Consider the following 17,494-nt stretch of genomic DNA (forward strand, 5'->3'; position numbering starts at 1 on the left):
CTACATCAGTCATATTGTCAAAAATTGCCCATATGGCCATTAAAACAACATTTAATTTACAGTTTAATAGGTTTAATTTAAACCTATTAAAAACACCACTGGGTAACATAGTCCTTCATTACAAAAAAAAAAGAAAAGTTTAAAGTTTAAAGTTAGCCTTTGAATCTTGGATGGTTAGATAAAAAGTAAGAGTCTGGTGTGTTTGGTGTGAAGAGGAGGGGGTGAGATTTGGACAACAGTAATCACCTCGTGAGCCTCCTGTTGTGGCAAAGACTGGAACAAGCATACTTTGTACACCCTCTGTCTCAGTAACAGATTAGGCGTCTGGTGAATTGTCTCTCTGTCCTGTAGATATACAGTGCTGCAGCCTGTTGACTCTTTACAGTCCCCCAGTTGACCATTTCATTATTATTTTTGACAGCTTAGCTTGAAATATTATAGAAAGAACTGTAAATCTTGTGTCCTTATGTCATCTTTTGCTGTCCTTTTCTGGAGGAGGTGTGTCTAACAGAAAAAAACCTTAATTAGAAGCCAGTGGGTGCACAATCCTTCTGGAAATAAAACCACTCTATAGAAACTGCTATGCTACCCATAAGTTTAATAGGTCAAAAGTAAAAGAGAGAAATCAACTACAATAACCAAGGTGCATGAAAACTTAACAAAGACTAGAACTCTGTTGTAAATGCCACAAAGAACAGGCAGAAGCCAAATACTTCATTGACAGCTTAAATCATTATAAGCGAAACGTCAACTTTAAACAGCTTGAAAGCTTCTCATCGTCATGCTATAAGCAGCACCATGAGCAGTAAGCTGGTTTGAAGGATGGTAGTGCCTGCTATGATTTTGGTGAGATGTAAGGTGATAAGAAACTAATCATGTGCTGGTATTGCTAAGACTAATTCCCCAGCGAAAAACAAAAACTCAAATCTCTTGAAACACTAACTAAGACACCACGACAATATGAAGCTCAAGGAGATAAACCCCAACAAAAATACGACTGTAGAGCATGGTAGGCTTTCCATGGCTAAACAACTAAAACTGGATTTTAATCATCAACAGCAGGCTACATAAAGCACATGTGATGAATGAATTGTAGCCCATTTCCACAATTGACTACGTTTTTTCAAATCCTAACCCTTTTAAAAAGTAACATTGTCAGGATCACCAGCTTCAGTTCCCCCTTCAAGACTTTTATTTTGCAGCCACTTCCTGTTCCTGGTCCCATCACATTGTTCTCCGCTTTACTAATCACCAGCAATTAGTTTCACCTGCTCTCACCCCTCTGTTTATATACCTCCTCAGTTCCCTCACCAAGCTGCCAGATCGTCTGCTTTCTTGCCGCAGATTTCCAGCGTTCATCTAAATCATCTTTGCTATTTACGGTTCGGACCAAGCTACGTTTTTGACCTGACTCTGCTGCTACTTTGTGAGTAACCGCTTCCTATTGACTCTCTGTTGCCAGCCTAATGAATGACCATGATTATGAGCACTGTTATCTGCCCGTGAGGGTTCAAGTTTTCACAAGCCCTTGTAACCATGTGATTATAAGATTTACCACGTCATGTCTACGTTTTGATCATGCCATGTTACGTTATTACCAAGTTATGTGATTATCTACTACTAAGACGGAACTCAGACTAGTATTCATTATGTGTTCAAGGTACCTCTATCAAGGAGTCCACAAAGTAAACATCCACTGTAAGAATCCTATTGTTAAGAACCATGTTTGTGTCACGTAAGATTTATGGAATCAAGAACTATGAGACAGTTGCAATAGGGCACTGAATTACTAGAGGGATTTTGGACTTCTCTTTACTATCAGGGATTGGAGATTCACCACGGCTACGTTCCACATGCTCACTACCAGGCTTGCTCGGTGTTATGGATCCAGACCACTACATCTTCCCCAGCGGTCCCTCCTCCCACCATTCCCCTACCCTATCTTCAAGTTACTCAACCCGCCGCATCTCAAGATTCGTCTACTCTACCAGGACCATACTTCACTCTTCCCCATAAGAACTTTGCTTCTCCTCTAGACTCTGCTTCCATCTTCCCACTGACTCTAGTAAGTTTTGTTATAGCCCACAAGTCACTGTCAAGATACTCGTCATCTTGTCCTCTCTCCTACACTGGAGTTCAACACCATCTAGTGAGTTGGAGGACTTGCTACATCTCCATCCTGTTTTGCCAACTATTATATTTTATATTAAACCTTCTTTTAAACTGAGTAGTGGTGTCAAGACCCTTATTGGGTCCAACCCTAAAACTAGCACCTAACAAATATAATGAGTAATGCACAAGTTATGTTTGATAGATAGTAATAAGTAAAATAACATACCTTTGAACAGAGTAACGAGGAATTCAAAATATGTTTCATTTGTTTAAGTAACAAGGGCAACACTGGAACTAACTTACTTACAAAAACTGGTTGCCAAAATGTAAATCAAAGTTTAAAAAGTAGAAAATAGGTTCCAAACTTAACATCGAAACCCAGAGCACTTGAGAAATGTGTAGTTTGAGCTGTGATCACCCATGATATATGCCACTTCGAAATCTTTGCTGTGAAAGTGTCAAAATGAACACAAGCGACGAGACATCAGAAGCCACACTGGTTCACAGAGATGACATATCAGTGATTTTTGTGGGGATTAGTTATTCCTGGTAGACTGTGTCTGAATGACTGATGGAGCAGTTGTCCTCTATTTGGGACATGGAATCACCATGATAGATATATCCATAAGGAAAAGGCCAGTGATGGCCAGGCCTTGAGCTTTGATGCCAAGCTGAACACATCACTGAGATTTAATACAGATACAGGATGGATGATAGCCAAGATGAACTTAACCCAGAAAGAGCCTCAGCATGTAGTGGAGGATAGGCAAAGGGCATTCACTGTAGCAATAAATCTCCAAATGAGGAATCTGAATTTAGTTTACCTTTTTAAAATAGCATTTATTTTATTGAGGCAACAATGGGCAGTTAGATTCCAAATCGTATTTGTTGCAGTGTTTTAATTTATGCAAATGCTGACTACTTTAAGTATAATTAAAGTAGTAATGAAAGTCACCTCTGTCAACAGCTTTATAAATCTTCCTGAAAAATGTTCACAAGCTTCTGGGACTTGAGGAAAAACACTGCTTGGAAACATTCACATTTGCTCTTAAAACGACACATACAATATAACATGACCACAGAAGGTCATGGTCAGATTAACATTAACAGAATAAAAACACAAGATATGAGATTTTATTACACCAGTCCAAAAAAAAATAGCTACAAAAAGTACTTTATTTGAAATGGACTGTAATTGAACAGGCTATTCACATTTTTCAGATTCTACAAACTTGGCCAAAAGCAGCCGATTTTAATTATCATTGAGACCTGGCTTTGCCCTGTTGTTCTTCCTTTGGGTTGTTCCCTTTCAGAGGACACAACAGCCAATCATGTGCCTCCATCTAACCCTGTCCTCTGCATCCTCTTCACTCACACCAACTAACTTCATGTCCTCTCTCACTACATCCATAAATCTCCTCTTTGGTCTTCCTCTAGACCTCCTGCCTGGCAGCTCCAACCTCAGCATCCTTCTACCGATATATTCACAGTTTCTCCTCTGAACATGTCCAAACCACCTCAATCTGGCCTCTCTGACTTTATCTCCAACACATCTAACATGAGCTGTCCCTCTGATGTCCTCATTCCTGATCCTGTCCATCCTCGTCACTCCCAAAGAGAACCTCAACATCTTAAGCTCTGCTACCTCCAGCTCTGCTTCCTGTCTTTTCTTCAGTGCCGCTGTCTCTAAGCCAAACAACATCCCTGGTCTCACCACCGTCTTGAACATCTTTAACATTAAACAAAATAAAAGAACATCTGTATTGCCAGCAGATTATTTCTCTGATGTCCACATTCTTTTGGCTATGTGATGTACTGTCCCAAGGAGACCCCCTTTAATATTTGGGCACATGAAAACAGGCCTAACAAACAGATTTTCTTTCTTTGCAGCAGAGCGTCCTTACCTTGGCTCGGAGCACGGTGCAGTGCAGCTCACTGGAACTCTGCTCATATCTCAGCTCAAACTCCAGAGTTCCCAGAGCAGCTGAGGAAATGGCACATGAAGGCAAATAGGAGAAACACAATTATCACAACTCATAAAAAAACATGATTTACAAATGTCGCATCAGTAGACAAGAAAAAGAAAACACTGTTGTCAGAATAAATTCAAAGCATGCGAGAGAAATATCTCAGGAACATCGTGTTTTTAGATGATAGGAATCCAATTTGGAGCAGCACCTGTCACATGTATCAAAACACAACACACCACATGTCAGCACAGAGAAGCCTCTTAAAAGAATAGCATTTGTCAGGGCTGATTTTTCACCATGCATACAGTACATACTGTGCGTGAATACACATGCATACATGATCATGGGAAAAAAACCACACGGACTAATTAATCCAGTATATTAGATCAGAGCATGCAGCACACTGGGCATTATTTTACTAATCACCTCCTGTAACTACTACTATTATACAATGCATTGTGTTTCTATGTGAAATTGTTAACTACTATGAACTACTGCATGATTTACATATAAAGCTTGTTATGCTTCAAACATTCCTTTTTGAAGTGTTAGAAATGGTGACAAAAACACACAAAACAACTGCAAAGAGATGCAGGAAGAAATTTGCAGAACCAATGATGTTCACAAGTTAGCTTTTGCAAGTCCAGTTGAGTCTCAAGTCTCTTATGGACCTAATAACCTTCTATTATGATGCTGCATGTGTCCACATTGTTTAGAGCTCTCCATTGCCATAGCTAAGGGATTCAAAGCATGTACTAAGTCATCATCACTTCTGTATATATTAGCACACAGTGTCAGCACTGATTAGATGTCTGGTTTATGATGGTTTTAAACACCTTATTTCTATGCAGCATGACAAAATCCCAATGACATTTTAGAAGTTAATAAAACTATTATGGAGCCATTTTTTTTGCACGCACATGTTACATGTTGTCTCTTAGTCTTCTGCATCAATTACTGTATCTGAGATTTACTACTCTAACACAAGCTTGTTTTTCATTTAAATGTTGAAGAAAAAATTTGAATTGAAAGTGAACTGACCTCGACCATTTTGCAAAATACTGATAAGAGATAGTCTGAAAAGAATAACAATAACAAATAAAGCAATTACAACAATAAAGTCTGCAAGAGAGAGAATGGTACTAAGGATGTGCTGAAATCTGCAATGACCAGTGGAGGACAGCAGTACACCTTTACTGCATCTAGTCTGCTGTAACGGTATCAGAAGAAGAAGGGAGTTAACGGTGTTCATCTTATTCAAAATCTTCATAACATTATGGCACCTAAACAAAAATATAATACAGACCATCTCAAATCTTAACTCCAAGTTATGTCTCAAATCTTTTGAGGACTGGACTTAAATCAAGTCTCAAATTGTTGTGTCTGACATAAGGTTGGAAGACACTGACAATGACTGTAGAGGTGATAATGTAATAGCACAATCGATTAACACATAACATGACTACAGTTCACCTAAACTTACTTCATTTTATAAAGATATTTTACCTACTTGTGGCTCGCTTGCTGCCATTTTTGTTTTGTCTCAAGCACCTGTGAGTGTTCTGTCAAGTTTTGGTTGAGTCTAAGTCACAAACTCCAGTCTGAATCTGTGTATCAAACAACCACAATGAGCTGAATAACAGCTACAAAAATAGCTACAGGGAATTAAAACTACCATCCAGGGAGATGACTCGCTCAATAACCACAAACAAACACAAATAGACACTGACCAAAATGTGATATCAAACAAAACAGAGCCACAAAACAAAAGCAAAAAAGCATCACAATTACAAACAGATGCCCAAAGACTACAACTTCACTAGGAACTTCTTTTAAAAAGTGAACAACCACATTTTAAACAATTGATAAAAGCAGCCTAATTATGTAGACTGTGTTTAAATAACTCCCTAAACAAGAAAAAACATTCTCTAAAATTAAAAGGACATCAATCTTATATTAAAAAAATTAATTTATGCCTCTTTATTTAAATGTTAGTGTGCTACATAGTTTGGTGGCCCACCTAGGCCCAGTTAGGTAGTTCAAAAGCTGAATACTTCAATATATAATAGATAATACTGAGTTAGTGAAGTAAAATGATTTCACTAGTAGCTCCTGAAGAACTCTGTATTGAGTATAATATATTAATGATAATAATGATGAGTCACTAGACAAACTTAATAAAGTATATTAATTTAACTTATACATAGTATATTAATAAATGTTGGTGAAGGTTCCCAGTCTTCCAGTCAAGGTTATCTGCAAGATGAGTCATTGCAAATAGAACATTGCAAATTTGAACACCATCTCAATCTGCTGCAGTATGACAGAAACTAATAACTAGTTGATTACTCATTGCCTAATCATTAGTTACTCTTTTCATGTAGCCTTAAGAAAGTGACACATCATAAGTAATTACTAAGCTGACCCTTATGAATTCACTTAGATCAAATTATTTCCTATTCTTTTTATGTACCCTCAAGTAAATTGACCTCATACTGAGTATTTACTAAATAGTCACTTTGTTATGTTTAAATTATGTAGTTCACCAAAATAAAGCCGATGAACACATACAATATGTTCATATACAAATGCCACATACTGTAACAAGATAATCCAAAAAGTATTTGTATCACAATATGGTTACCAGTTAAACCAGGGGATGCAGCGAGGTATGGTTCATGGTATTTAGCATGTTTCTGAATAAATATACTACAAAAAATGACCAAACTGCCTTCCTACAGGTACAGGTGACAAAGACACAACAGCTACTTTACTAAATACTAAAATAATGGAAAACTAAATGTCACTAAATGTCTACTGGAGATTGACGTGTTAGCAAACCTGGAGTTCAATCAATGAAATGAAAATGGAGGTGCGGTTTAGAGCTACACTGACTTATAAAAGTGGTTGTTTGGCTTGTAGCTGGGAATGGCTACAGATTGATCTCAAATATCTCAAAGATATTTATTAGACATTGAGATGATTTGGTACTATGGCATTTGAAAATGTTAAACAGCACAGAATTATTCCATTGTAGTGGTTACAAAATGTTATGTCTTAATTTCCATGCATTTCTATAAATCTTTGCAAACTCCTAAGTAAGATGCCACTGCAATACACACCCACGGGCCATTTGACAGTTTCAACTTAAAAACTGAAATAAAAACATTGTAAAAGTAGAATTCATGGCAGAGCTGCTGTAGTGGATTGCATTAGATTGTACAGGTGGACTAATAAAGTGGCCAGTGTGTGTATCACCTTTTTAAAGCCATAACAAGTCGACATTTCTTATCTGCCTTTTTTAAACAGCATCTTCCTTAAATCACTGTACATGGAACAATAGAATAAATAATAAAACACATCCTCCACCACATAAAGATCACAGACAACACAGAGGCATTGCTCTTTGAGACACCTTAAAACCTGCCTACTTCCACTGCCATTAGCCTCTGCCCTCTCTGTAAATTAAATGTAACGTATAGATCTGTGCTTTAGTCTTTGATTTGAACAAAATTTTTATGTTTTAGGTTTATTTCTCCACCTTGTTCCTTTTTACTCCTAAATAAATCTTATTTAACTGCAAGGTGTTCAAACAAATTAACATATAAATCACATTGCACATCTTAATTTGGTCGCTGTAATAGGCGATTTCAAAGCCAAATTAGTTCACGTCTTTGCTTTAGTGGATATGACTCCCAACCCATGTAACTTTAAACAGCAGATTTAGTGGCATATTTTTAATCCCTACATATCAACTTATAGCTCTTTTCTAAACCAAGATAATTTCATAACAGAGTTCTATAATTAATCATTTGTAGAATCAACAATATTCTATAGACCAATATTATTCTAAACACCACAACATTTATCCAACCACAAGTGATTATAACAAGCATCTACATTATTCAGTCTTTTTCAACTGATGTATGACCTCAACAAGAGCTTTATGATACACTTCATAAGAAAGAAAAATTCTCTTTCATGTCCTTCCTTGCTGCTTATAATTTACATTATTGTTGTTAAAAGAGACCAACATTTGAAATTGTAAACTTGAACAGACTGATCAGGAAGTTGACTTAGCTCATCAATCAAATTCATTGCTCCAGATTCAACTCTTTCCACAAATTCCTGACAGGTTTTTAACTCAGTATGTGGTGTTATAATATAATCTACAACAGCTTTACCCCTAACAGAAACAAAGGTAAATCATTTTCTGAATTTAATCTCCCATTTAAAATACAGTGCTACTTTTTCATCTCATTTGTTGTTGTTGAATATTTACATTATTGTTGTGAAAAGAAACCCCTATTTGAAATTGTAATCTCAAAACACAATATTCATGAAGTCAGTGCTGCTCGTCAATCAAAGTCATTGCTCCACACTAAATTTAACCTCCCATTTAAAATGCAGCTCTTGGAAGCTTTTACAAACTCGATGAAGGTTGAGGATTATAGCTGACATTATGCTGCCTTGAGTTGTTCGTTATAATCTTAGTCAAATATTAACTAATGATTAAACTTTTTTTTAATCAATTATGAAGACGAGAAGAGCAACAAAATGTTTAATCAGGCAGTTTGAAGTAAAAGCACTAATAATGACCTCATAATACTGAACAAGCTTGGGATCCATGTCAGGACACCACAGAAGAAGCCAGTTTGCCAAAGACCAGCTTAACACTCTACAGACCTACAGGGATAATATCCTGAGGACAGTTGGAACAAAGACAGAATTGTTTGGGAACAACACACAGTCTACATGGCATAAAACAACACAAAGCAAGTGACGTTTGGTAGAGGAAGCATCATGATTTGGGGCTGCCAAAAATGTATTCCCATATATATATATATATATATATATATATATATGAAGGTATCCTGTATTGTCAAGGGTGGCTGTCTTTAAGCTGACGCTCTGAGGCAGCAGGGTGACACCGCAGAAAAATAACCCTAAACATTGGAGTATAACTACTACAGAATGGTTTTGGATATACAAATTTTCCTAAGGATATGTCCCAGCTGAAGCATTTGTGTAATGAAGAATGGTCTAAAATCAGTGTTGTGCAGGTGTAAACCACAGCTATAGGAAGAACTTGATCGGGATTACTGCTGCCAAAGGCTGTTCAACTAGATCATTTTGTATGTTTAATGAGTGTGTTTATAAATGCATGACATATTATGACAGTTTGGGTTTTATTAACTTAGAAATATTGTATTTATTGTATTTGCAATTTTGGTGAAGTTAAGATCCCATTTCATGACCAATTTATAATCACCAACAGTGAATAATGTACATTCTCTTGTAAAAATATATGATATATGGCACAATGCTATGTGCTCTTAATACGATGAAACCTGCTGTCTCTGGTTTATTTTTGAGGAACTGTTAAAAAGTCATATATTTAATTGTTTTTATTCTAAATGAATTAGAGCTACTTAGTAATTACTTAGCATGTCTGTTTACTTGTGGGTACACAAGAAATTAAGTTAATGACTTTGGAATCATAATAAATGAGGGACTCCCTACTGTAGTAATTACATAGTATGATGAGTCACTTCACTTAACGCAACACAAGAAACTGTAACTGATGATTAATGATGAGTAAATGAGTAGTTACTAGTATAGTTTATGTCACCATGCAGCAGCAGAGGAAGAGGTAGGTCAGTATAATAAGAAAAAAGTCCAGTTTCCATGACTGATCTCAAAGATAACCCACCTGGATGACTGAGCGTCTCCACCCACATTTGTTAATATACTGCACTCCAGTCTGAGTTTTTTAGAAACTACTCATTAACTGTCTTTCTTTTAACCTGTGAACCTGGTCTGTCTTTTTCACTGGTCCCATCCATAGTGGTCTCATCATCCATCCAGCTTTGAGTTATCGGTGCAGTTTCCCATAGAGAATTTCTGAAAAGGTTTTAGTTGTTTCTTTTTTTTATAATTAAGTTAATGAATATCAGTACCACAGCTGCTGTTTGAGAGACACTTCAGAATATTTGCATAAATTCTAAGCAGCAACAACAACTACAACAGCTTCAGTCCTACTGTAGATTTGGTAGATTTGTCTAAATTTGGGAAAATTACTTGAAACTTTAAAAATGTTCGGGGTTACAGTTATACTGAGGTGGAAAGCAACCAAATTACAGTGCATTTACTCAATTACCTCAGTTATGTCAATTCTTTTTTACTCCACTACATTTACTATTGCTTGAAAAACATGTTTTTCGTGCTGCACACTGAGACTAAAAAGGCATTTTTCATTTTATCATAAAGGGAAGTTGGGAAATTCTTAACATATAATAACTGTTCCTGTTCATCAGTAAAATTGTAAAACAATGTTTGAAATACCAAAATGGGTGGTTCTATTCATACTGAGTATTTGTGGGAGACCAACAACGAACAACGTTTTCAGAAGTTAGCTTCATTTGTGCTATGCAATTTATTGTATTTAAATTACTTTCCATGAAACTGTGGACAAATATTCATGTAACTCAGAAGAGGATTTCTACCAATATTAGTTACTTTCCACCAACTGGCACTGATATGCTCAGTAAAATATTGCTATGAAAATTACTATGAAAATTCAGTCTCTACATTGTACATCCTCATGACTTTAATCTTCTGACTAGTGCCAACACCAGATCAAAAATGGAATTTATCCAGGTATTAGGTTTATGGCCAAATCTTAGAATTAGGTGCAGAACACGACAACGAAAGAGAGAACATTTCAGAAAACATAACATTTCACAATATAGAACATGTCCACCAACAATTTCAAATGTTGTTTTGTGGAATGTTGGGTTTTTTACCTACAAGCCATCATAAACACGAATACAAAGAGCTGAACCAGTTTCTGTCATGAAGTAAAACTTTTAATGCTGCATAACTAAAAAAACAGAACAGCATTTGACATTGTCGACTTCTTATGTTTAGGTAAGGACAGTTTTTTTTTTAATTATTATTATTCATGCAGTATTTCTGTTTTAGCAGCCTTTATGGAAAACCAATTCTCAGAAGGCTCAGACCAGGAATGTCCACACCTCAAAAGGCCACTTGTGCAGCTCTTGCTGAACAACAATTTAAGTTGACAATACTGATGAGCCTTATTTGGCATCAGCCAATGAATTTTAGATGTCTTCAGCAGAACTATTCAAATCTAACATGCAGAGTAAAGAGATGAAGTGATTCCACCCTCTGCTGATTCCACTGCAGTCCTGAACCCTGCATACTGTAGAAACAGCTCTCAGTTCACTTTCCACTTAGATGTTTTATGCAGGTTTTTCAAATGCTTACAGTTCTGATTCCACCCACTTGCACTGACTTACAGCAGCCCAGGGCAGAGATAACTGGCTGCAGTAATATCTCAGTCAAGCCACACTACACAAACAAATGTCTTTCACCATCCTAAAGACGTCACTGCGCTCTAATGCCCAGTACTGATGAAATCGGAGCCTGTGGGTAAAATCTCTATAGGATTTATTTGTGCAGAAAATACAAATTCCGATCAAAAGTATTCTTTGTTACTGAAAGTGTCTTTTATGTTTGATCAAAGGCTGGAGTTTTAGTTACACGAGACAAACTGTCAAACCCCAATGCTCCGCTCCTCCCTCAGGCTTCCCCTGCTCTGATAAATCTGAAGTCGCAATATTAAAAAAATGGAACACAAAAAAGTCATCAAGCTGTGACTGCAGAACAAATCTGATAACAAATACGTGTTGATGAGGAAATAAAAAAGTGGTAAAAAAAACCCTAATTAGTTTTTGTTTTAGACTGGATCTGAGTCAAGAGGAGTTTAAAAACATGTCACAGGCAAAAGCTGCTCAGCCCAAGTCAGTTATAACAATATATTTTCATTTTGTGACGGGGGAGGGGGCAAAGACCTTTAAGGGGTGATCTCCTCTCTGCAAGAAGATAATGTTTTTTTTTCGCTTTCATTCACTGCTAAAAAAGCTCATAATTCATCCTCTATTGGAGGAATCGTTTATTGTGTTGTGGCTGGTCAGGGGGCTGTATTTGCTCCTTAAGGATGGACATTGATACAGACGGGTCCATCCACCAGTTTGATCCAGAGCGAGGTATCTTTTTAAATATGGGACAGAATGCTATTAAATGTATATAATTTTAGAAAGATTCTTAAAATGTTTTGATAACTTCATGAGAGCATTGACTTAACCACCTGATGTTTAACTTCTGTCCAAAACACTCATATGGACTCATAAACACTCACAATGCTAAACTGTAAAGTTTTAGTCTTAGATGTATTATGAGATCTGATCCTACATAAATATATGGCTCTCATTAATTTTCATTAAAATTGCTCAGTGGCAGATAATAAATCTTTAGGATTACAGCCATAAAATAACCATCCTTATAGTTGTGTTCTGACATTGTTCTCCTGATGCACCTCTTTGCTCCATACACGTTATGGGAATAGAATAAAGAATTTTATGGCTCTTATAGAGTTTTCAAATTAACTGGACTGAAGGGATGACATTTTGATTTTAAAGTCAATATGCACGGTACACAGAACTTATTGCTTTCATCTTTTGTAATTATTCTCTATGGGAAAAAAAATGGACTAGAATCCATCACTTGATCAAAGTGAACGGTGCAGTTCTGCAGTTTGACCACTATCGCAAAAGCGCCTCACAGCCAAGTCTTTGTTTTAATGCAGAACTGTGGTCAGCATCCACTGTAACAACAGAGAGTAAGATCACGGAGAAAAGTGGGGCTTGCACATTATGAGCACATGGTTGTGGACAGTGCACACTCTTGTAGAATTGATCACACGCTGCCATATGTGGGAAGCATGTTCATCCCTTAATGTGTTTATAGCCATGAATGGCTTCTTTATGTGATTGTGGCTTTTGCAGTGCATTTGTTAATGCTGTGTTATTTTTTTTAATTTACTTGAGTTTTGTTTTTTTTTTTGCATGTGTTTGCAGTGTTGTGAGCTGTCAGGGCCACTGGACTTCTTTGTCATTTGTCTTCATAAATGACCCGAAGATGAAATTTAATTTGTCAGTAAGACGTGAACATTTGTCAACGTGTTCCCTAGAGCTATCACATACAGTAGATGATGAAGCAAAACAAAGTGATACATCCCACCTTTAGGATTCCTACGCTCTTTCCAGTGATTCACGGGGGCTGAAAAAAGTTAAACTATGTACAGCACTGACTGTTGCAGACCTCCCTGAGAGGACCCCGACTCTCACTCTGTTGTAATCATGATTCAGTGTGAATAAACAGGTCTAATGAAACAAGGAAAACCAGCGGATGAAAATGAAGACGAGTTATCTTTCTGGGAGAGAAAAATTAGCAACGGGAGAAAAGGCAACACAGTCGTAAGTGGAGCGGCGAAGATAATAATGATTAAATTGCGTTAGCTAAATGCTGCTAGTGTAGCTGTAATTGTGGTGACGTGGCAGTTGAATATTAGATCTTCCTCTGGTGTCACATTGTTTATTTTTACTTTGAAATTTAGCATGAGCTAACTTAGCAGAGCAGCCTAATGTGTTCACCTTTGCTGGATTCACCAGAATTCAACTCGTTAGCTTAGCTAGCAGGCTGCTAATAATCAGCTAACTCGGACAATATTTTTCTGTATGTAACTGATGAAAGCTGTCCAACTGTCAAGCTAACTGTTAAGCTATGAATGCTAACTTAAGAAATGTATTTAATTTATATCAACTTTAAGTTATTGTGCTATGTGAAGTGGGGTGTTGTCTGTATTTCATTTTACTTTCCATAACTTTAGCATAGCGATTTTAGCTTAGGGCCCCAAAGAGTCTAGGATCATCACTGGACATATTCCATATGTTGCTGATAAGCTATAAGCTATGGCTGTTATGTGCATAGACGGTGTCAAATTTCATGCTGTGTCATGCAAATAAGCTTGACTGAATAAGCTTGGTTGACTGAAGCCACAGTCAATCATTGTGCAGGTGTGTAGGGATGCACAGTAACACAGACACACAGACACATGCCAACAGCGAAGCTCACTGCAGTCGTCACTGTCGGAGCTGTTGATTTCCACCGACGTGTCTACGCTGCTGGTCAGGGACAACGAGGCCCCCCCACCTGGTCTGCCGTGGGCCAGCAAAGGTGACAAGAGGTGAGCCCCACCCATCCCAGAGGCCACAGAGCCAGGGCTGAGGGCCAGGGGGGAGGAGGCAGGGTTTGGAGAGATGGGGGTGGGGGAGGTGGGAGACAGACGGGGGAAATATGCAGAGATCTGTCGGATGGGTCTGATGGGGCCTGGGCAAACGTCAATGGCCATGTGTTCCTGGATGGAGATGCTGAGCTTCTTTCCTCTCCGTACCGTCATAGAGTCTGAAAAATGTAATAATATAAATTGGTACAGCTAATGGTTACTGGTTGATTAAATGCCATGTGTTGAGTTTTAATACTTTAAAATCATCAGATTGTTCTTCATTAGGGAGAGAGAGAGAGAGAGAGAGACCCAGAGGGGCATGGGTGGAATAAACACTTACCAAAATATAATTAGAGAAAAGAGGAAATGCTTGCACACTAGCTCAAGACAGAAATCTTTGGCAGGTCACAATATTTCAAACTGTTTGCTGACCCACTAATATCTAACCACCAGTGGTCCATTAATAATCTCCCCAAGTGGCAAAACATCTCGCAGCACAACACTGTACACGAGATACACTTTAAGCACAGAAAGTAATGAGAGCCAGTCCAATAAGACCTAAACAGAGATGTTCTCTCTGTGTTGCAGACACGCTGAAACATAATGCTTCATTTATTAATACTAATAGTACTAACGATAAGTAAACAGGAACAGGTCATTTTTCTTGCACTTTTTTAAGAAATGGGAGGAAATTCCGAAACAATGAGTGCATTTGCTGGATACTGTTTTCAGTTTTTACATTATTTGCTCTTTTATGAGGCAGCAACATGCAAATACTGTTTGAGATGTGAGTAAAAAAAACTGTAGCATGATTCACCTAGTTTAGTGATGTGGCTCATTTATGCCATGTGTTTAACAATGGAGTAAGAAAATACACAAGGTTCTTGGTACACGTACACACACACACTACATGTTAGCAAATGAGGAAAACCATGTCTCACTATGACCCCTACAGCTCCAGTCTGAGCTGATGTTCTCACACCTCATGTTCTCATGCTTGTGTAGACCTGCCAATTTAACATGACCACTTTTTTAGTCACCAAACCCTGTCTGCCAGCAATTTGGAGCCATTATGGGAAATCTGTGCTGCACTGGCTTGACCATCTGATTTCCTAATGTTATTAGACACACACAGCTATTCCTCTTTTCATTGTTTTGGACACCAGGTCTGTAACAACAGCAGCACCTGCATTTAGCTGGCTGCAGGTGTTTAATGGGGGAGTGTGTGTGAGTGACAAAACCGATCAAAAACGGATAGAAAAGCTAAAAAAGAGAGAAAAGGTGTGTGGCAGTGAGATGGGGAAGAAAACGAGAAACCAATTAACAAAAAAACACCAGGTCCCTCAACGGCCAGAGCTGAGATATACTGTAGATATATCAGAAAATAGAAAAGATCTGTATAGAGACCACAACCAGCAGAGGGAACAAACATAGCTCCCTGCTTCCACATTCCTACACACACTGTTTGTTTCACGAACAGCACGGGGGGGGGGGGGCGGGTACCAAACAGCTTTGAGAACACTTAACCTTCCCCGAACGTTCCTGCTTCACCCTGCAGGGACAAGACAGCTCTTACATACTCATACTTCATAAGGACTTGTTATGTTTTCATTGCATACACATGGAAGCTCAGATTTTTCTGACTTCCTGTTTGAAAAAGTGTGAAAATGTGCACCAAGTCAAGTACCCTGAGTTCCCAGAAAACACTGTACTGATGTCATTTAATATGGCAGCATCCACAGAAACTTCCAGGCTGGTCTGTTTGCTTAAATTAGAGTGAGTAAATAGTATTTAATACTACGCTTATGTGTGAATTTTGACTAAGGTGATGTAAACTTTTGTGTGACAGGCAGTTTTTTTCACCATTGTTCTGCATTTTTACTGATGTATGGAAACTGCTCGTTTTGCAAACATCAATCCTGTCACCTAAACATTATTCTTCTACACAATAGAATTACAAATGCCAATACGTTTTGTGGAGAACATAATTGCAGATTAGATTTTCTGTTAACATAATAAGGACATGTTTAAAAAAGGTTAATTTGGACTTATCAAAAAAGTGTTTCCAGAAAAGTTCTTAAAAGTTCTAATATTCGAACTTGAAGTACAGCATCAGTTTGTAGCATTAGCGTTGTTCAGGCTCTTACAATATTTGGTTATGACTTGAGATTTTACTTGACACACACATTTTTTGTTAGCTTTCAAAGAAATCCACAATCTTTTTCTAACCGTAAAAGCTTTTCTTACCTAAAACCTGACCACACATGGGATTCTGGAGTCATCCTCGCATTAAAAGTGTGACAGCCTTGCTCCTGATACACCTACTACCCTCTCCTGCCGTCGCTATGTGACTCACTTTTCTGTTAGGCCTAAAAGAAATATTTCTTTCATTAAAAAAAAGTTGCTTCAGAACCTTATCCTCCACTGATCATGTTCCCTATAAATACAAGTGCATTTGTAATTTATTTACATAAATATTTAACTTTTATGTGGTTGAGAAGAAGGAACTCAAAATGTTAAAGTCGGACAATTCCAACCTCAAAACTGCAAAATACACTGAATTGCAAAATACTATTTACTTGCTAAAAGTTGTGTAAAAGGATTATGTATATTTGTAGGCCAACCTGGAAATTAGCATTTCCCTGGTTTGCTCTAAGCCGAAGCGATTTTTCATTCCAAGTTACACATTTCATTCTGCAACATAAACTTCAAAAACTAAACACTGTTTTTTAGATTTTTGAAGCCTAATTCCCGGAGTAAAAAGTTGCTGTTACTGTACAGTACATTGTAAACAAACTATATGTACAGTATATAATGACTATGCTAACAGGGCAGAGATCACAATGGAGAAATAAAATTCAGTAACATGTGGTTCCACCTCATCCTCCAAGTAGTCATGACCCCTTCTAATCACTGCTGGGTGTTAAACAAAGGAGTGAAGATAAAACAATAACAGCAGGATCTGTTCAGCCCACAACACTTACATCTGTATAGTAGGACTGAATCAGAGCATCTGATGCTTCAGGATCTGCTGCTGACCTTTCCAAAGTAAATTTACTTCTCACATTTGGACCTAAGGACCCACCATCTTCACACATGATGTGACAGACAAGTGCAGCATCCAGGAGAGTTTACAGCAGGAGTGGCTGCAGGGTTGACAGACGTGACAGTAGTCATCACATAGGAAGAGCTAAAAAATATTATGTCTTACTGTGCCATATATCTGAGGTAAAAGATCTTGTGAGATTTGTTACTGGTATAG

General features: G+C 37.6%; 1 protein-coding gene across 2 annotated transcripts in view; it reads right to left on the reverse strand.

Annotated features, from left to right (window-relative positions):
• doc2a (double C2-like domains, alpha) overlaps positions 1–17,494 on the reverse strand; it is a 68,042-nt gene that overhangs the window by 40,367 nt on the left and 10,181 nt on the right. For both annotated transcript variants that reach the window (XM_067478159.1, XM_067478160.1), the window contains exons 2-3: positions 14,082–14,411; positions 4,017–4,096 (exon numbers count right to left, since the gene is read on the reverse strand). In XM_067478159.1, the coding sequence (XP_067334260.1) occupies positions 4,017–4,096; positions 14,082–14,406 (405 nt within the window). In that variant the 5' untranslated portion in view covers positions 14,407–14,411. The remainder of the gene's footprint in view (positions 1–4,016; positions 4,097–14,081; positions 14,412–17,494) is intronic.

The sequence above is a fragment of the Channa argus genome, chromosome 15 (genome assembly GCF_033026475.1).
Source record: "Channa argus isolate prfri chromosome 15, Channa argus male v1.0, whole genome shotgun sequence".
NCBI classification, from domain to species: domain Eukaryota; kingdom Metazoa; phylum Chordata; class Actinopteri; order Anabantiformes; family Channidae; genus Channa; species Channa argus.